A 21,920-nucleotide genomic window follows, 5' to 3' on the forward strand; every position below is an offset into this window, starting at 1 on the left:
CTGTATTTGGCACAGCAGTTTTATGCTTCACAGGACACATCAGGATATGCTCAGCATGGCTCCAGCACGCTTGTCATTTAACGTCAGCAGTCTGTACAGCAACACCAATATCAATACAAGTCAGATTTCTATTGTCAAATTTGTGGCACATGAGCGATGCAAGCCTTGGTGTGCTTTTATCAACAGTCATTCAAAATATGCCAAGGAAAAAGCGTCTACAGTATGTCCCAGTTCGCTTTCTGTCCACCCTAGTGTTAGTATCCTAATAGCTTGCCCTAAATTGTATATTGAAAATGAGGGAGCGTGTACACCAAACCGTTTAAAAGCAGCTAAAATGCCCTCACGAAATTATGTACCTACAGTTACGTAATTATTTTTTTTTTAGTGATCGTTTCACGAATTTATGTTTATGTGTCATTGTCACGTATTGGTTACTCAACTGCTTTTTCCTATTTTCAAACCATTGTCGCTTCTGTTTAGGGTTAGATTTGTTGTTTGCATTATGATGCCACTTTAAGTAATGGTTTATACTATTTATTGATTTTTAAACCATTGTCGCCTGGCTTGAGGGTTAGAGTTGGGGTAAGGATGTCATTTTATGTAAATCTTACCCTAAACCGAAGTGACAATGGTAAGAAAATAGGACAAAACAGTTGAGTAACCAATACGTGACAATGACACATAAACAGAAATTTGTGATACGATCACGAAAAAACGTGGATATTAGTATCACGAAAAATTATTTAAAAAATTACGTGACTGTAGGTATGCAATTTCGTGTGACTGGGCTGGAAATGCCAGGTGGACACCAAATGTAGACAAACAAATTTTTTTTACTTAACTTACTTTTTTTAAATCTTTCATTACAGTACTCAAATCTTTCGTTACAGTACTTCTGTTTTGTTTATCTGTCGTTGTACAATGTGCTGGTTGGTTCTTGTGTTATTTGTCCCTCCCCTTCTCCATTGAGATTGGATGGCTGAGTGAAAAGGGACATTGACAAGCTGAGCGTATAACCCAAAGTTGAATATTTCTAAACTGTGGGCGCTCAAGCGCTAAATGCGGAAAAAATGTGCAAGCAAGCGCTTAGCACGGACAAAAACCGTCAGCTACTGCAATTTTTTAAAATGTGCTGTGTTTCCATTGCAAACATTTCAAAACATATGCCAGCCGCAGGAATAAAGAACTTGGTGTACATGCCCCCTAAATGCTCCTGTATAGCTCAGGGGGAAAGCCTTGTGTTAGCACCCCAAAGGGTCATGGGTTCAAACTCAGGGAACATACATACTGATAATAAAGGTAATACATTGTAAGGCACGTTAAAGGAACAGTAAGTAGTGTTTTATTAATCGAAATCAATGTCTTTATTCATAAATATGTCCTCGTTGGTGTCAAATGACCTCTGCCAGTGATCTGACTTTTCTTTGTAAGCTTAGAATTTCTTCTCTTTACTTACATTGAACGGGTAAGTCCAAGAAGGCTTCCATGTCGCTCCGCTGTATTAATAAACTATAACAGCAGAGAGAGATTAAAAGCACTAGCCCACCAACACGTTTCCACAACGCGTTTTTATTCAGAACACGTGAACCAGCTGCAACGGACAAGGAGATCAGTGATTACATAACGGCTAACGTAGTTGCAACACGCATTTGGAAAAGCGAGGCGCTAGAGAGCACTATTAATTTGAATGCAAAATACAATTTCACCACCAGATGAGGGTAAATCCTACTTATTGTCCCTTTAAGTCGCTTTGGATAAAAGCATACACCCAATGCGTGAATGTAATTGTGTCATTAACTCTTTCGCCGCCATTGACGAGATATCTCGTCAATCAAGAGAAAACGCTTCCCTGCCAATGACGAGTATTTCCGGCTTTCTGCAATACCGCTATTTTCCACCAGGTGGCGCCCTCTCACAACTTTTTAAACCGGAAGTAGTGCCCTATGGCAAGCGGCTGCATGTCCGTGTCTGTTTTAAAAATCGCTCTAAATAGGATCTCTATGAAAAGTCCGTCACAAAAATGGAATTATCTTTGCTTTTTGCTCAAAATGTGGTGTTTTTGCAGAAACCTACCCATATTCAAATGCTACTACTGAAGGTAGGATGAAACGTTTTTTTTTTTTTGTTCTGTTCTTTCATATGGTATATTGTATGTTTATATATTTAAAGAAGTACATTTTCTGGAAGGCATTAAACTTTTGTGAAAATCATGAAAAAGCTGGCGCTTGGCTGGCAACTTTTTTTAAAAACGCTGGCGGCGAAAGAGTTAAGAGAAAAGTATTTCTTGTGGATTTTCTAAGCATGCAGGTTTTTATCTGTGTAAAGTGGTTACTTTTGTTTTTATTTTAGTATTGTTTTTTATTAATATTTTAAATTAGCTTTTTTATTGTTAATTTTAGTTTAATTTTTAGTAATTTTGCTATGCATATTTGTAATTTTATTCAATTTTTTTATCCGTTTATTTTTAACTAATATTGCTTAGCTTCCGTTTTGGTTTTTGTTTCAGTTAATTACTTTTTTCAGTTTATTACTAAGAAAAATCTAATTTTTGTTTACTGTGAGTTTCTTAGCTAATATTTAGGCCTACAGTATATTTTATTAACAGACATGTTTTTAATAGTTTTTTTTAGCGATCAACCTGCTGTGTAAAATTTACAAACCCCTCCACAACAGTTTGGTGGACCCAAACATTACGTAATAATAAATTGTAAGGTTATAAATTCATAAAGAAACTTTTTAAAGAAAGTTGGTTTACTGAGATGATGCAGAGATCGAGATCTCATTGTAACATCCAACATGCAACACCTGGTGCCGCTCCTCGGACAGCATTTACTCTAAGTGGCCATCTCCCTTTTTTAAGCGCCATGGTTATAAATTTATAATAATGAAATTTTTAGAGATGAATTGGAGGTCGTATTATTGGAAATTGATGAGGCCGAGGTGTTATGATGTTTAACAATTGAGAAGAACGGGGTTTGTCTTGGCACCTGCATAAGCCCTGCAGCTCCCAGGATAATTGAACTTACCGGATGGCTGTCTTTCAAATATTGTGAAGGAATTAATTGTTTCGATTCGGACCAAAGCGCAGTACACGATCAGCGAGGGAGCCATTAATCACACTGATGCCTGTGCTGCTTTCTCAGTTTACACACACATAACCCCATCGACTCGTGTTAAAGCATATGGAAAATATACATAGTCTCATACTGTATATGAGTGTGAAATCATTGAGTCTAGTGTGTCATGTGTCTGTTAATCTGTGTGCCAAACAACACATTCAGCAATGTTTGCAGAATAATGCTAATAATGCGAATGAATATTCTGTCATCATTTACTCATTTTCATGTTGTTCTAAACCTGTATGAATTTCTTTTTTCTGATGAACACAAAAGAAGATCGTTTGAGAAATGATGGTAAACACACAGCAGATAGTAACCATTGACTTCCATAGTAGGAAAAATATTTTGGAAGTATTGTGATAAATGATGAAGAAAATATTTTGATAAATGATGGTTAGCACACAGTTGACAGTACTCATTCAATTCCGTCATATTTTTTATTCCTACTATGGAAGTCAATGGTCACTCTCTGCTGTGTGTTTAACATCATTTATCAAATCTTCTTTTGTGTTCATCAGAAAAAAGAAATTCATACAGGTTTAGAACAACATGAGGATGAGGAAATTATGACAGAATTTTCATTTTAAGGTGAACTATCCCTTTAATTGTCTTGTCTTCACTGTAACTTTTATATTTAATCCTTTAAGCTCCACTTGTTGCTGTTGGTTTTATGGTATTGCTGATGATTGGCACCATTAGATCAATAAAGATGGAAGAGATCAGGAAAATATGTAAAGAATATAAATAGAGGAAATTAACCTGTTGCAAATGCCTCAACTACAGTATTCCCTTTAGGGGGGAATAATATAATGCTACAAATCGCTTTTTACTAGGATGTGATTTTTCTTTTAATTTAAAAGAAAATGCAAAGAAAAATTGAGGTCCAGGCTCAGCTGTTAAATGTGCAGTAATCATGCATGAACAATAGATGGACTACGTGATGTCACTGAAGCTAATCGATGAAGCAAAAGTGTTATGACATCACCAGTTACTGTGGCAACGGCAGCAAGCAGCTTTTATCCGCTTGGCAGGCTGGAAGCTTGTCAGACAGGGCGTTGCTTTGTTGTTCTGCTCGCCTGCACGGAGCTAGAGCTGTAGCAGCTGTCAATGTCAGACAACCACAATGCCACCTTAGCAGACGAAAGTGCTCTATGATAACAGCACGCTCGGTGCTTTTACCACAGCGACCTTTTCAGTTGACCTTGATAAGTCAAATTCAAGGTCAAACATCAACAGGCTACATTCAAACGAGATCTTGTAAATAGCAACAGACTGAATAATAATTGAGTCTCACTGTCATGTTTTTGTTCCGTTCGTTTGTGTGTTTGCCGTTCTCAGTGTGTTTTTGTGTGTTTTAGGACAGTGCTCATGTGGCCAGTGCACCTGTCATCCACCAGGAGATAAACGTGTACATGGCAAGAACTGTGAGTGTGATGACCGGCAGTGTGAGGACATGAACAGAGAGGTTTGTGGAGGTAACAGACACACACACACTCAAATTAATATTAATATAATATATTATTCACACTCGACATCGGTAGCTGACTTTGGTCTTTGAGCATCATATAAGGAACAAAGGTGAAAGGGAAGTGCATGAAAAGGGACTGTAAACTTTTTTAGTCTATTTAGATTTATGAATTCGATTATATTTGGAGACTGTAGGGCTTATATAACAGTGGCAATTTAAATCTGAATTGATGATTAATTATATTTCATAATTATGTAAATAATTTATGCAAATTTCGAGTCAAGTCAGTCGCACATAACCAGTCCCAGAAAGCTAAACAAAAAGTTTGCCAGAATTGGCAGTACTTGCGCCTTTATTTACACATAATTTACGTTTAAAGCCACGGTCACACTAAACTTTCAGTATGCAACATTTTTACTGACCCGCAATGCGCATACAAATTTGCAGGTGAAAGTTCACCAAGCTTGAACTTTTTAATTCTGCAAAACGCAAAAATTCCTGCACAAGCTTGCGTTTTCGGCCATACGCAGTCACATATGTATGAGTGGAAGTTAAAGGACAAGTTCAGTATTTTACACGTAAAGCCCTGTTTTCAGATTTTTTATGATGAAATAGAACGGTTTGGACTGAAATTTGGACATATGATGCTGGCCCGAGAATTTTTGTGTGTTTGTTGTATCAGCTCCCATCTCTACAATGGGTGCATAGGTGCACTGGAACAATCCTTTTAAAATGCATTAAACTTTCGTTTACAAAGACGTGAAACTCACCGAGTGGTCAGGGGTGTTCACTGATATGCCCAAACAAAAATTGAGTGAGCATATCAGTGAACACCCCCCCTGACCACTCGGTGAGTTTTACGTCTTTGTAAACAAAAGTTTAATGCATTTTAGGAAGGATTGCTCCAGTGCACATATGCAGCCACTGCAGAGGGAGGTGATAGAACAAACACCAGAAAACTCTCGGGCCAGCATCATATGTCCAAATTTCAGTATAAACCGTTCTATTTCATCATAAACAATCTGAAAACAGGGCTTTAAATGTAAAATACTGAACTTGTCCTTTAATGGAACGAAAAAGCTGCAGGTTCATGAGGACTCATAACGTAATAAATCTTGTAAAATATGCACAATAATGGAGTCGTTCAGGGCTACTTCTGCTAGATTATTTCCAAAACATAAAAAGAAAAATACAGGTCTCACCACCTGGTGTAAATCACTTTAATTGTATCTCATTTCTACACTAGAGATGTCAAACATTGTTATTTCTTCTTTGGTACAATAGCTTGCCATGAAAAACAAACCATTGCACAAACTCACTGTAGAGGATGATGTTTTTTTCTCTATGGTGATGCATAATAGCCTGTGGGTTTAAGCATTAACCCACGCAGACTCCACTGTGTACTGTACAATACATCATGCAATCGACCGACAGCTATTTGGCCTATATTTTTATTTATCATTGTGGAAAGTAACATTTACACCAGATGACTTGGGTGACATTAATGTTAAACAGCAGGGAATCAATCATGCTATAAATGTGGCTCTGTCAAAAGAGTGCAAGGAGGCAATGAATAGAGAATCAACATCACGAAACAACATGTAATACCTGAATCCATTGTCTGTCCACAGGTCTAAAAAGACTTTACACAAGTATCTGCATATCTAAGTTACATTTTACATTATTTTTTTTACATTATATAACAAAATATTACAAAATGGCATAATGGACACAATATGATAGACTGGTCTCGCCGTTAATACGTAGTATTGATATGTAACTTTCAAAAACACAAAATTTACTTTTAAAGGGGACATATTATGAAAATCTGACTTTTTCCATGTTTAAGTGCTATAATTGTGTCCCCAGTGCTTCTATCAACCTAGAAAATGTTAAAAAGATCAACCCAATAACTTAGTTTTGGTAAACCATTTTCTGCAAGCATGTGAAAAAATAGGTCATTGTAATTTGGCCCTTATTGTGATGTCAGAATAAGGTAATACCGCCCCCTTTATCTGCACTATCCAACCACAGCACAACCATTTAGTATGGAGAGAAAGAGAGAGAGAAAATATTTCACAGCACAATTGAGTTTCAATTGCAACAAACCACCATCATTGTGATCAGTGGTTGCACTTCATCCGCTCATTTGCATTTTAAATGACACACCCAAAACGACACACTTTTGCTCAGACCTATTTTAGACTTAGTTTACATCTTAAAAAAAATCTCATAATATGTCCCCTTTAAGTATGTTTTAAATAGATGCTGAACCATACGCAACATGATCTCAAAAAGTTCCGTGGGATAGTCACAGAATTTTGTGCTCATTTTTCCGTGGCATTCTCACGGATCTCCGCATTTTTCCGTGGCCTTGCTACGGACTGTCGTTTTCCGTAACATTCTCACGGATTGGTTACTCAACTGCTTTTTCCTATTTTCAAACCATTTTGCTTCGGTTTAGGGTTAGATTTGGTGTTTGCATTAGTATGTCACTTTAAGTATTGGTTTATACTATTTTTTCTGATTTATTCTTTTATATTTTCTAAACTTTAAACAATTTTTGCCTGGCGTTGGGGTTAGAGTTGGGTTTGGGTAGGGATGTCATTTCATGTAAATCTAACCCTAAACCGAAGCGAAAATGGTAAGAAAATAGGACAAAACAGTTGAGTAACCAATCTGTGAGAATGCCACGGAAAATTTCAAAAGTATGTCAGAAATCTGTTACGTACATGTAGCATGTAAGACCCAATGAGTGTTTGATATAAAGCAATGTGTCATAAAGCTTCTTGAGGCACAATATTTGATATCAAATTCATAACAAACTCGAGATTTGAAGTTTTCAGTCGCTGTTGAGAACTGGGATCAAGATTACTGGATAAAGGGTTGAATTTGGATTTGTTCCTCGCAATCATATGAATTTTAAAGATGTGGATTACAGCGAATGATTAAAAGTAACATCTTTTGTGAATTTGTGTTGTGTTTTGGTGTAAATATTGTTGCACGGCTGCATAAAAGAAAATACCTTTTATGTGTGATGGCAAACAAACTAAATATTACAAAATGGTTAAATGACTACAGAAATGTTATTCATTTTAAGGTTTTAAAGTGAGTGTAGTCTTGCTTAATATTATGTAATTCTCTGAAAGTCATGAACATTTCATTAGGTAAATGAGTCAATTTAAATAAGTCAGAAAATACGACTGAAAACATGTCATTAATATGAGTAAGAAATGTTTACTAATGCCCGCGATTTTAATATTTACAAATAGGAATACGTACAAATCTGTAGCCTACATCTCTAAAGCTGTTAACGTATTGGTTCTGTCACGTTGATATTATACGTTTCTCTGTGTGGTACAACAACACTTTACGTAAAATTAAACACATATTCTCATGAGGTCACGTTGTATAGACATTTTATATAGTACATTTATTTGAAGCAATATGTGGTAACACTTTACTTGAAGGGGTGTTCATAAGACTGACATGACACCTTCATTATCATGACGTGACACTTGTCATGAACATGAAGGAGATTTTATGCACATAAAACTGTCACTAAGTGTCGTTTGTTCAATTGTGTTATTTTTAATGCAAAGATGACATTGTTTAAAATGTCTTTGTTATGACAACATAAACCAGTACATCATAACTTGTCATAAATCTGTCATAAACATGACATAGCAGAATAATTATCAAACTTAAGAAACTAGCTTTAAGGATTAACGTTACATTAATCTGTCATTTAAGTGTCATTAAGTGTTGATACTATGTCAAATAATTTTATATACCTTAACAAAATGCAACAAACACGTCAAAAGATTATACTTAACTTTATGTATGTGCACAATACATTAAAAAACTGACAACTAACAGAACTTGTTCTTCCTCACACAGAGGGTTTTGAAATTTTCTGACATAGAAGAAAAAAATAACAAAATATGAAATTAATTAATTTAATGTAATTAACTGTTTTCCAAAGATATTTACCCACCGCTGCATGGCTTAACCCATTATTGTAATGTTTTCATTTAATTTTAGGTGATTTGGTCCCCAAATGCAATGAAATATAATTTTGTCAATTTTAATTATTATTATTATAGATTTTATTTGTTAAACACATGAAGGAAAGTTAAAAAAACATTATGAACTGAAGAATATTCATGATGTTGTTATAAAACTATATGACGGAGTATTAACACTTAATGACATTTTATTGACAAATATTTGTACCACTGTAGTTGAGGTCAAGAAAAATATTCACAACGCTGTTATGTAAGGGATAATGTAGAGGCAGCCGGTAGTTATTGGGAAATAAGCCCCGACAGTGTGATCAGGTATCACACTGAAGGGGCTTATTTCCCAATAACTACCGGCTGCCTCTACATTATCCCGCTTATTACACGGCTACTTGCCACATAAGAAAAAAAACTGGACATGAATATGAATTTGAAACATTTTATTGGCATATTTGTTTTAAATTAACATTTTTATCCTTCCGCGAAACTTTGCACAGATGCATAAAATGATCGTAATACCTTGTTAAGATCCTCTGCTTCATACTTGTCTGTCTCCATTTTTTTCTGTTTTAGCCAGTCTTTGAGAAGTTTTAATGCCCATTCTGTTTTTTTTTGTGTTGGCTTCGTAGCTGTCATGCTCTATTTTGTCAAGTTCAGTCTCAGTAAGTCTTGTCGTTGTTCGTTCTTTTATCCACTGTTTAAATGTTTTGTTTTTTCCGTACATGTTAAAATTAATGTCAAAATGTTCCATTCTTAATTGTGGTTGTCCAGTGTTTGTCACAAGATGGCGCCAAACAGTAATCTTTGTTGGCGCGGAGGGATTTAAAACATACAAGTAGTCCGGCTATGCGTTATTACTTTGGAGCGGTTATTATTTGAAAAGAACGAACCTGCAAATGTCTCAACTGACCAATCAGAATCAAGCATTCCAGAGAGCCGTGTAATAAAAAACTATATGACAGAGTATTAACACATAATGACATTTTAATGACAAATTAATTTGTATCACTGGGAAAAAATGTTCAGTTATGTTGTCTTGGTAATGTCTAGTTCTCATGACAAGTTATGATGTATTGGTTAATGTCAATTTGTCATAACAAAGACATCTTTGCATTAAAAATTACATTATTAAACAAATGACACTTAATGACAGTTGTCATAAATGTGCATAAAATCTCCTTCATGTTCATAATGAAGGTGTCATGTCAGTCTTAACACCCTTTCAAGTGAAGTGTCACCACTACGTAAATATTTGTAAATATAAGTGCTTTAAAATTAATTTTAGTGTGATGATAGTTGCATATAACTATTTCAGTCATGTCATATTTCAATATCTGACAGCGACATTCCTCCTTTTTCGGTGGCAATACAATTTTAATGCTGGTGAATTCTAAATACTTATTGTACGGTTGTCACTAATCGACCAGACGCTGTGGTTCGGCCCACAGCCTTGTGTGGAGCAGCCTTAGGAGATGTTAAAATATGCATAGAGCTCCTCTGCTGTCACTGTCAGAGCCACAGTCAGACAAATCTAACAGAGCATGCTAACACAAAAGAAACACACTTTCCCTCCAGCTCTTAACCCATGCATCCTCCTCTAGACCAAATAAAGCAGCTACATGTCTCAGCTAATTGAACAGATAGATAAGAATGACACTGGACTGAATTGTTACAATGAAGAGCAGCTTCAGATCTGCCTGTCTTGTGATCTTTAGCTCACGGAGTGAGAAGACACACCAGCTGTATTACTACAGTATGAAAGTTTCGTAGAGAAATGCAGAATCATCAGTATTTCAGATTAGATTTAAAGAGCTTTATGAGGCCCACACCTGAGAGTTTCAGACTTGGCTGCATTCATTGGAAAATATCCTTTGGAATATACTGGATGTGTGCGAGAAGCACTGTGAATCCGAACATGCCCTCACTCGAATTACATTTACGGCTGGGATAATGGGGAATCGCAGGTGTGCTTTAATTGAAAGGACTGGGGTGCCACTCACCAAAGCAATTAAATGCTCTCGTAGGCTGGCTGATTGAAGCAGTCAAGCATGCAGCGCTACCCAGAGCGCATCAAACTTTCAGCCTGTATATCTACACCCACAAAATAAACGACACACGGACCGAGGGAGCAAAATGAAATGTCTGTCTTTTGGCAAGTAATATAAAATCTGCAGTACAAAGTCTGTTAAGTGCTTTGTTTCTCTCAGACATGTGTTTGACATTTTCTCATTCTGTGCATTAAAGTTGCCTTTTTTTCATTTTGAGGCACATGGTTTCATTTGGTATAAATATCTAAAACATATTTCTTCCAGTATAGTTCATGGATGGGAATCCCTGGGTTTTTTGATCATGACAACCAAGGAATTCTATAGAGGAAGTAAGCCTGGATGAAATTGTTATTGCTTGCAGCTTAGGAGATTTAATGGAGCTCTCAGTTGTGTTACACTTATGTATCAGTTTAGTTTGAGATGTTCCTTATAAAATTGAAACGAATGGGGTGAAAAACATAGTTTCAAACATATTTTTAATTTTTTTTTAAATATACAAAAATGGCCAAAATATATTTGTAGAAATATATTTTGGAATGTATTTATGGAAATATATTCTCGACCAATATATCTTTTGGACATTATTTAAGTATATTTAAATAAAAAACATTTAAATAAAAACTTTGTTATCTATGACATCTGCAAACCTAATACTTTTGAACAAAATGTGTAATAATAAAACATCCTCCAGCAGGGAACACAACATTTCAAAAAAACAAAATTGCAACATTGCAGTAGAAAAAGCATTATGTAACATTGACTATGTTTACTTGTACACCAATAATAAAAAAGTCTTCATGGAAACATGATGCTTAATTTTCTAATGATTTTTGGCAAAACAAAAATGTTTTTGACGCATACAATGTATTGTTGGCTATTGCAACAGATATACATGTGCCACTTATGCAACATGATCTCACAGAAAGTCATGTTATAGTCACAAACAATTTGATTAATTTATTTGTGTCCACGGCATGAAATTCGACTATTTTTCGTGCCTTGAGCATGAATGTCTTTGTCGTGTTACTGACACGAATTTCAATAAATAGTTTTTTTGTGTTCGTGGCAGGACTTTCTTTTTTGTGTCATTTTATGTATTGTTTTCTCAATTTTTTCTTATTTTTAAATCGTTGTCGCTTGGGGTTGGGCTTAGATTTAGGGTTTGGGTTAGGATGTACTTTTATGTATTTTTTCGCTTTGGTTTTTTTTTTCGCTTTTAAAACTATTCTCACATGGAGTTGGGGTTAGAGTTGGGGTGTCTAAAAATCGAACAGAAAGTGATTCTAACCCAAGGAACAATGGTAAGAAAATAGGAAAAACAATACATAAAATGAAACAAAAAAGAAAGTCATGCAACGGGCACAAAAAACTATTTACAGAAATTTGTGCAAGTGACACGAATAAATTAGTAATTTTTTTGTGACTATAACACGACTTTCCTTAAGATCAGTCTGTACTTATGACTAATTTTGTGGTCCAGGGTCACATTAAGGTTCAAATTAAATATTTTTTCAAATTCAAAAACATTTTTTCTATACTTTCTAAATGTTTTTAGCATATATTTAAAACAATTTGGCCATAAAAATGTATTTTTTTGCTATATGGTGAGACAAGAAAAAGGAGCTGTACACTTAATATACTGTGTTATAGGTAAAATAATATGGATTTGGATCAATTTGGTGAGAAATGTTGACGATTTTGTAATGATATCCTTTGTTTGCAGACTCTATCTTGGAAAAGTAACTGAAAAAGATCTCATCTGTGATTTGTCTTATCAGAGGGTCTGTTTTTGTAGCTAACTGTGAATTACAGTGAGTCACCAATTGCTGTCTAAGAGATGAAGCGAAAAATACACTTCAGCTTCAGTACATTTAGTTTCCTCGCAGCCCACCTGACATAACGCCCATACACAGATCTCCAAGTGCTGCTCTTGTAAACACCCTTGAGTGCCAAATAACCTTGTTCATAAGTGACGGGGACATTTAATAACAACAACTTCTTTTAAACTAGAAAAATTCTCCGCTAAAATATGTCGACGCAGACACGAACGCATTGCAATTTCGCCAAATGTCTGTGCCAATAAACTAGATGGTATTCAAGCCTCAGTCTGTGCATGCACAATCCTGCAGATATCTCAACCATAACTGCACTACTCTGAGCATCATTTAACACATCGTCCTTTGCTTAAAATCCATTCCATAGATTTTTCCCTAAAATTACTATAGAAAATGCAACAAAGCCTGCAATTTCCATCTGGGCCTGGTTATGAGTCAGGTAAACGTGTTGACAGTTTAACTAACTTATCCTAAAAAATGATCTTCTGTTGCTCGACCATGACAGCTCCTGAGCTACAAAGAATATCGACCATAAATGAAGACGGTTTACACTGTAGAAAAATCTTCCTATTAAAATCTCTGACTTTTCATTACAGATTATGGTATCTTATATCTAAAATCTATACGCCCAGGCATTGTTTCAACATGAAGCGACAATCTAATACACCTAACAGATGCTTTTATATTATATTTTAAGTGACTTTGAACTGCATTGTCCAAAAAATGGTCTTTGGGGCGGTATCCTTTTAAAAAGTACATATTAAAGAGTTCATACAGTATTAGTATCTCAGAGGTACATATGGGTACTTAAGTGTGCATCAGTAATTTTTTTTACATAATGTGTACCTTAATATTACATATTAGGACCTTTTTAGAGGGTACTGCCCCAGTGACGGCTTGGGACCATTTTTAACCAATTTTTTCTGACAGTGTATACGGTTTATGTCCGTACCCAGTTAGCTTGATATAAAAGCTTTAAAGGGACATTTCACTTTTTTTGAAAATATGCTCATTTTCCAGCTCCCCTAGAGTGAAACATTTAATTCTTACCGTTTTGGAATCCATTCAGCTGATCTCCAGGTCTGGTGCTAGCACTTTTAGCATAGCTTAGCACAATCCATTGAATCTGATTAGACCATTAGCATCACGCTAAAAATTAACCAAAGAGTTTCAATATTTTTCCTATTTAAAACTTGACTCTTCTGTAGTTACATCATGTATTAAGACCAACAGAAAATTAAAAGGAAAATATCGAAACTCTTTGGTTAATTTTTAGCGCGATGCTAATGGTCTAATCAGATTCAATGGATTGTGCTAAGCTATGCTAAAAGTGCTAGCGCCAGACCTGGAGATGGATTCCAAAACGGTAAGAATCAAATGTTTAACTCTAGGGGAGCTGAAAAATAAGCCCATTTTCAAAAAAAGTGGAATGTCCCTTTAAAGTTTTCTATTCACCTTATGGAAACCCATCACGATTCAGTAAGCCAGAGGACAGGTTACCCCTCGTGGCCTATAAGTGATAAGAGCTGTATACCTCAATACCATTAGTCAGTCTAAAAGTGAATCCCTGTCTGTTTGAACCAATTATATTTGCCTGGATCAATCAGACCGTTGCTTTGTTGTGGCAGTTACAAATGGTGGTTTCCTTTGGTAAGAAGAAGCGGTATGGAGAAAGTGATGGTGTGCGTATGTGTGTGCTGTGTGTCTCCCTCAGGCCATGGCTTCTGCTCGTGTGGCCGCTGTATCTGTAGTGATGGATGGTTCGGAAAGCACTGCCAGTTCCCCCGCAGCTGTGATATGACGGACGAGCAGAGCAAGAGCCAGTGCGAGACGACCGACGGCGTTCTATGCTCCGGAAAAGGTAGGGCGGACGATGCTTTGAGTGGCACCTTGAGACGCAACATTTGTCAGTCGTCTTTATAAAATGAAAGCACGGTCCCTCATTTGTACGGTGGGAAAGATATAGATCAAACAGAGCTATTCAATCGATTTCTCACATATGCTGATCTAATCGTGGATAGTAAATGAGAGCTGAAACAACACTTTCTACTAATAAATTCAGGGTTTTAGAGGGTTTCTGACAACTTTTGTGACAAGGAGAGATAGTACGGGGCTTAGCGGTGATGTAGAATTGAAGTGTGTAGTTTGTAGGCAGAAATGTACAGTAGGTTGTTTAATATCTACGCACATATTATATTCATTACATTTTCATATCTTATCTTACTACAGAGTTCTAGACTGTTGAATAGAGAATGTTCACTTTACCCATCGGCGGGTAAGTTGTCACACTAGATTATCTAAAAAGAAGATTGTGATTATTCATTTTAATTAATTTAATTAACTTTAAACTTGAAATATTAACTAGGGCTTTTTACACTCAATTAACCATGGGTTATCTTTGTTCTAAACCCTGCTTTAACCCTAGGTTAAGGATTGTTTCACACACTTGTAATTCAGAAGCGGGTTATCCCTGAAATTAACCCAGGGTTATGAAACCCTGCTAGCCCTGCTTTTGCGGGGTTAACCTTGCATTTTGGTGCCAAATTCCGTTAACCCGGGTTTAGAATAATTATTTCCAGTTTGAAAAGCATGTGACGACTTGCCCCAGAGTCACTGAAACAACTTGCCCCAAACTGTCATGTGTGCTAATGTTGGCTGAATCTCAGGGTTAGCTCAGCATAGAATTTCAGCTAAAGTATCAAAAGACACGTTATCTCCTCTATTTTGTGCAAAATAATATTTTTTTAACATTCATAGCCAATAAAGCTGTATTGCATAAAAAGTAAAGTGCACATTTTTACTTTTTTAAAAACCAAAAAATTATTCGAAAATCCGATCTTGACCACATGTGAACACAAAGTTGGCTATAGAAGTCGTCGTCACATAAAGTGGCTATTTGATGAGATAGAGCCTCTATTGTTGAAGTTATGAACAGTGTGACAACTTACCCCGCTCTCCCCTATAAATAGCACGCAGTTGAAAAGTCGTGCAATACATACGCCAAATTTCTATTTTGCATGCACATGATATGCCAGTCCTTCCTGTTCACTTATATGGCGCATCTTTTCGTGATGTTTTACTTATTGGTTTCTTTTTTTTACCATAGTCGCTTGGGTTTGGGGTTAGAGCAAGTTTTTGTTGACATCCTAACCCAAACCCCAATTCTAACCCCAACTCCAAGTGACCATGGTTTAACAAATGGACAAAATATATAGACCCCTTCAAGGTTTGTAAACATTGAATGATGATCGGGTGCGCGCGCAGCATGGGGTCAAACTGTTCATACCATTTAGGCTTTCTAGTTTAATCTAACAGGGCTGAAAAATTATGACTTACCTCAAATGAAGTGAGCACTACAAACACAAGCCTCTTTGATCTTTGCATTGTTCCAGTCTGCACGTTAATTGCTTGCAGCCGCAGATGTTGTATTTTTTTGTTTTTGAGATTCTGCATGAATCGCAAAAATTTAACGGAAGACCTGGTGCGCTTTTCACGGCCCACGACGCAAGTAGGCATTTTTGACGATACCGAATAATACACGACTCAATCTGCTGTAATGGCTTTTCTGACCCCGACATGCGCAGTGGGAACCGCCTGTGACGTGAACTGTGAAGGGGTCTATAGAAACCTTTATATTAAATGACATCCAAAAGCAAATTCCAAATCCAACCTCAAACCCAAGCGACAATGGTTTAAAAAACAGAAAAGAATGAGAAACCAATACATAAAACAACATGAAAAATGCACCGTATAAGTGAACAGGAAGTACTGGCATATCATATGCACGCAAAATTGAAATTTGGCATATGTATTGCACGACTTTTCAACTGCTTGCTATTTATAAGCATTTCATGATAACTTGGTCTAGGTTAACTACAGACCTGATACAGTCCGGCTATGAGTAACCCACTTCTAGCCACAATAACTTACAAAAATGACTTGTTAGATGTATGATATTTCATCTTATTACAAAGCTCCTTGGAATGCTTGATTCTGATTGGCCAGTCGCAACATTTGCAGGTCTGTTATTCGTAGATAACATCCATTCAAAACTAATAACACACTGTAACCCGGATGTTGCAAATCATTTTGAGAGGTACAGTATTATATTACATAAAAATGTTATATATGTGTCTTTTAATAACATTTATAACATTATATTTATAAATGATTAAAGCAAATATTTGACATTTGAACGTTTTGTCTTATCTAAAAACTGAAAGTAAATGGGTTTTCCTTCCATTTAAGTCAACAGTGATTGCAAGGTTTGGTTTTATTTATTTATTTTATATCATTTATTTTTGGGCTATAATTAGACATCTATTAAATTTACACAACAGACCAATTTTTGCTTTGTTTCAGCCTAGATGTCTTTTAAACACAAACACAAAAATGCTTGTAGCAATACTGCACTGACTTTTGTTTTAATGTATTGTTTTATTTTATGTACCTTGATTTGTCCTTTATTGTATATTCTTTTATATTGCTATTGTCTCTGAATTTGTCATTTCTTATGGCCATCTACCCTGTCATTTTTTAGAGTAATGGAAAAAGTAAGAATTTCATCTAGTACATATATAATAACAAAAAACTTGAACTCTCTCAGACCCAAACATCTGCTCTTGAAAACCACTCAGAAAGTCAAATGTGAGGTTTTGCATTGTAACAAGAGACTTGAGCAAGAAATAACATGTTCTGTTTTTTGTATGTGACCTGTTAGTTTCTTGGAAATTGCTCAAGCTTATTTACATGTGAAGTCGCACAATAATACGCTTGCACTTAGAGTTAGTTGGAGCAGATGACAGAACGCTGTTTGTTTACTGTTGTCTGGCTGGTGAAAATAAGAAATTCCTCTTGCTCTTGTTTCACATAATTTCTTCAAATTAATTCTTGGAAAACAGCAGGAGAGTTGTTTTGCTTGTCACAACAACGTCGACATTATAAAGACTGAAAAACTGTAATAATTAAATTGATTTTTGCACTAAAAGAATTCATGGGTAGGTGCGGTGTTGGCTGCTGGTTGTAATATGTATGAGCACATTACCTCCCCGTCGTTGAAGTGACTGCTGAATGGAAAAGATGTTCTATCTGATGAGTTCCTGTCAGGTTGATTGATGAGTCTGTCGATAGACTGCATGGGATCAAATGTTTTTTTACCCAACTCTAACTTTTGTATCATGTTTGTTGAGCTTAGTGCTAAACAAAGATCCAGTCGCACCAATGCCTCCATGTCTCGCAGTACTGAACTTTCCCCTCAACAGTATACAGTATATAAACTGCATCTCCTATGTAACGTAAGAACCACTGCTTGTTGTTTTGAGCAAAGACCTCATCAAATCTGTACAGCTAATAATAATAATTGCAATTTCTGAAATTCACAAAATTTCGTTATATAGTCCCTTAATTTTTTTATTCTTTTTTCGTGATATTATCACGAATTTCCGCGTTTTTCTCGTGATTGTATAACGAACCCAACTCTAACCATAACGCCAGACGACATATAAAAAAATAAATCTGAAAAAATAGTATAAACCAATATATAAAGTGACATTCTAATGCAAGCACCAAATCTAACCCTAAACCAAAGCGACGATGGTTTAAAAATAGGAAAAAGCTGTTTAGTAACCGTGATAATCACACGAAGGCAGAAATTAGTTATACGATCACGAAAAAAAACTCAGAGATTCGTGGTAGTATCACGGAAGAGGACTCGAAGAATTACCTGACTATATCACGAAACCTCGTGACACTGGGTAGCTATTTTGATGCACCAATTCAAAATTTGTGCATACCGATATTCGATTACTCAACATCAAAAGATACTGAAAGTTTGGCGTTTAACACCTTGCTTCAAATTATTGCCTAGATATAATCTGCCTTAATCGTCCAATGTCTAATAATGATAAAACAAAATGCTTTTATGTGTCGAGACCGATTATAGGTCGAAATATTGGTGCATCCTTATTTTAAACCATTAAAAAGCTAGAGGAGCGTGCTTATTGACAAATCCAGATGATTTCAAAAACCCAAAATTTCAGTTAAAGGGGACACATCATGAAAATCTGACTTTTTCTATTTTTAAGTGCTATAATTGGATACCTACTGCTTCTATCAACCTAAAAAATGTGAAAAAGATCAACCCAGTAGCTTAAAAATAGCTCATTGAAATTTGGCTCCCCTTGTGATGTCAGAAAGGGATAATACCGCCCCTTAATCTGCACTATCCAACCACGTCATTGCCATTTCATGCAGAGATTAGCTCGTTTGCATTTTAAAGGACACACCCAAAACAACATTTTGCTCACACCTACAAAGTGTCAATTTTAACTTATATTATGCTATAGTAAATTATATGGTATTTTGAGCTAAAACTTCACATATGTACCCTGGGGACACTAAAAATTTATTTTACCTCTTAAAAAGTCTTGTGAAATGTCCCTTGTAATGGGCCTGGCTGATACAACAGTTGCTCCTTGTCCAAACAACAACACATATGTGACCCAGGACCAGAAAACGCTTTATTTGAAATTGAGATCCATACATCATCTGAAAAACCTTGAGTGAATACGCTTACCATGTATGGTCTGTTAGGATAAGACGATATCTGGGCGAGATACAATCTGAGGGTGCAAAAAAATCAAAACATTGAGAAAATCGCCTTTAAAGTTGTCCAAATGAAGTTTTTAGCCACACAATGATTTTTTTATATAGATTTATTTATGGTATCTTCATCTTTACTTAATATCCTAATGATTGTTGGCATGAAAAATAGATCATTTTGACCCATATACAATGTATAGCTATTGCTATAAATATACCCATGCTACTTATGACTGATTTTGTGGTCCAGGGTCAGATATGCTGTTACACACAAACGCACACGCAATTTCCCATTTTTAAAAACTAATGAGGAACCGCAGTATCAGCAAGTGTTCAGACAAAAAAGGAAAACTAATAGACCTCCAATTATTGCCTGTCTAAAGTCTAATTTGTTTCTGCAGGCTCCTGTCACTGTGGCCGTTGTATCTGCTCGCCGCAGGAGTGGTACGTTTCTGGAGAATTCTGTGAATGCGACGACAGGGAGTGCGACAAACACGACGGGCTGGTTTGCACAGGTATGTATTCAAATGCAGCAGCGCTCCTCCAAACACCCACTCACCCTCTTTTTGTGGAGGATATCTGATGTGGCTGCCGTTTGATTTGACATTCGCGCTGAGCCATCCAATCAGAGAATCCTTGTTGTCTTGTTCTCCGTCTCTGCGAAATCCCAGAGAGCTGAGGTTTTTTTTAAACCCTGTGGAATGGCTTTAACAGTGCTAATGAAAAGCATCATAAATATTTATTACGATGATAGCTCAAGGGCTTGAAGATATTTGGACAGATGTTCAGAACTTGTTTACTTATTGGCTTAATGACTTTGTTATCAATGGCAAAGTCATTCATCGGTTGAACGGTTCTCAACGCAGAGTCTCAAAGTTCATTACAAAACAAGAAGAAAAACACAACTGACAAAAGGAATGCATAAACGTTTCTGTTAAATGTCACCGATTAGCATATTAACGATTAGGGCATATGTCATCATTTCCATATTCATTGGGATTAATAAAACTATTTTCTCATGTTGCTAAGGGAAAGCCTTCCTTTCTAGAGATGAAATGCAAATGCAAACAATCAGACAATTCTTTCTCTTACCTTGGGTGACAGTGATGTGCTTTATAATTATAATCAAGCAAAAATGTAGCTATCAGTTTCTACATAATAATTTAGCATTTTCATGCCTTTATCAGTAACATGTTCTCTTTACACCCTCAACTAATGAATGATATGAAAAATGTAATGTGTGGGGCTTAATTTATTAGCCTGTGGGTGACAATTGCAGCTGTTTGAACATCTTAATGTTAACATGAGTGCCCACGTCAGGTGATTTACTAATAGCAGCCGATTTCATTGACATGTATGTAGCTCATGTATATAGTCAAGTAAATGTTACAGATGTTTAGATCATGAAATTTCTTCTGTATAAAGTGGTTTATGTAAATGGCTGTGATGTGCAAATGTGATTCGATTCGGTGTATATATGCTGCGTAATCTATTCATTGGCAAAGACCAAATAACAATAAGATGAAAAATCACATGCATGTATTAGATTTCACATGGGCTAAATACAGTATAAGGGTCATTCTACAAAAAAGGTGGAAATGCTTGTCCCTTGCTTTTGCAGACCCCTTAATCATTTAATTTGACCCAATAATCCCATAATGATATATATTTAATAAATATAGACCGTCCTTAAAATGATGAGAGAGTTTATTTATTTAATTTTCTTTTTTTTTTTTTTTTTAAATGTCTGGTCCTGAAAATTGCCCTGTCCCTTTGATCATACTTGGAAGTTGTACTGTGTACTTATTATTCAAAACCATGTTTTTTATAAAACAAATCAAATTTACATATATCTTTAACCCTGTATGAATTTACTACAACACTGAAATGGTAAAAATACACTATTAATATGAATAATATCAAATAAATATTTGTCCCCCGAATTTATGTCATTGGTGTTACCCTACCCAAAGCACTTTTATTTTGAAACAATGCATCAGCTCTTTGAAGTTTTTCATGGGGCAAGAGGTCAGTGAAAGAAGTGCGGTGGAGGAAGGCAAAAGGTTTGTGAGATGTCTTACCTTATTTGTCTAAAATATCATGATATATCTAAGAATTTCGAGATAAGATTTTTTGGATGTCATTAGTGTTACTCTTTTTTATAGCTGGGAATGTTAAGATATTTACATAAAAATACATTATACTGAATAAGTATGTGATTGTTACATCTCTGATGAACATGGTTAATGGCAGCCATTTTGTTAAAATATTAGTTTTTCTGTAAATTGTCATTGGTGTTACCATCATTGGTGTTACCGTCATTAGTGTTACTTTTCTAATGAGTACTTCCTAAGCACTATTCCTTTAACTGACCAACATAAAAGCATAAAAACCAAAAAAGAGGGAAAATTTTATGAAAGTTTTTAAGTTTTATCATATTCATTATCTATTATTATATTCTAATTTTGTCATCAATGTTACATTTTGCCATTGGTGTTAAACCAAGTTTTGGTGTTATGAATGTATTTTCTTGAACTTTCTAGTAATATTTTGTTGTTGATATGGGATGTAAAACATTGTTGATATTTCAATCTTTGCATCAAAGCCTTTTTGGTTGAATATTTTAGTTTTTGTGGGTTTTAAAGAAAAAAGTCAAACTGAGAATCAAATAATTTCATACAATGCTGGGTAAAAATGAAGAATTTATTTAAACAAATATTAATAATCAATTATTTTTCTTGTTGTTATCATTCCTGTACTCAACCTTTAAACACAAGCTGTAATTAGAAAAAATATTTAATATCAACATAAATGTTGTTTAAATCACA

General features: G+C 35.5%; 1 protein-coding gene across 1 annotated transcript in view; it reads left to right on the forward strand.

Moving 5' to 3' along the window:
• The window catches only part of itgbl1 (integrin, beta-like 1), a 74,233-nt gene that overhangs the window by 50,296 nt on the left and 2,017 nt on the right, over positions 1 to 21,920 (forward strand). The window contains exons 8-10 of the mRNA XM_055215330.2: positions 4,478 to 4,594; positions 14,207 to 14,353; positions 19,494 to 19,607. Coding sequence (XP_055071305.1) covers positions 4,478 to 4,594; positions 14,207 to 14,353; positions 19,494 to 19,607 — 378 coding nt within the window. The remainder of the gene's footprint in view (positions 1 to 4,477; positions 4,595 to 14,206; positions 14,354 to 19,493; positions 19,608 to 21,920) is intronic.

Source organism: Misgurnus anguillicaudatus, chromosome 17 (assembly GCF_027580225.2).
Source record: "Misgurnus anguillicaudatus chromosome 17, ASM2758022v2, whole genome shotgun sequence".
Taxonomy (NCBI): Eukaryota; Metazoa; Chordata; class Actinopteri; order Cypriniformes; family Cobitidae; genus Misgurnus; species Misgurnus anguillicaudatus.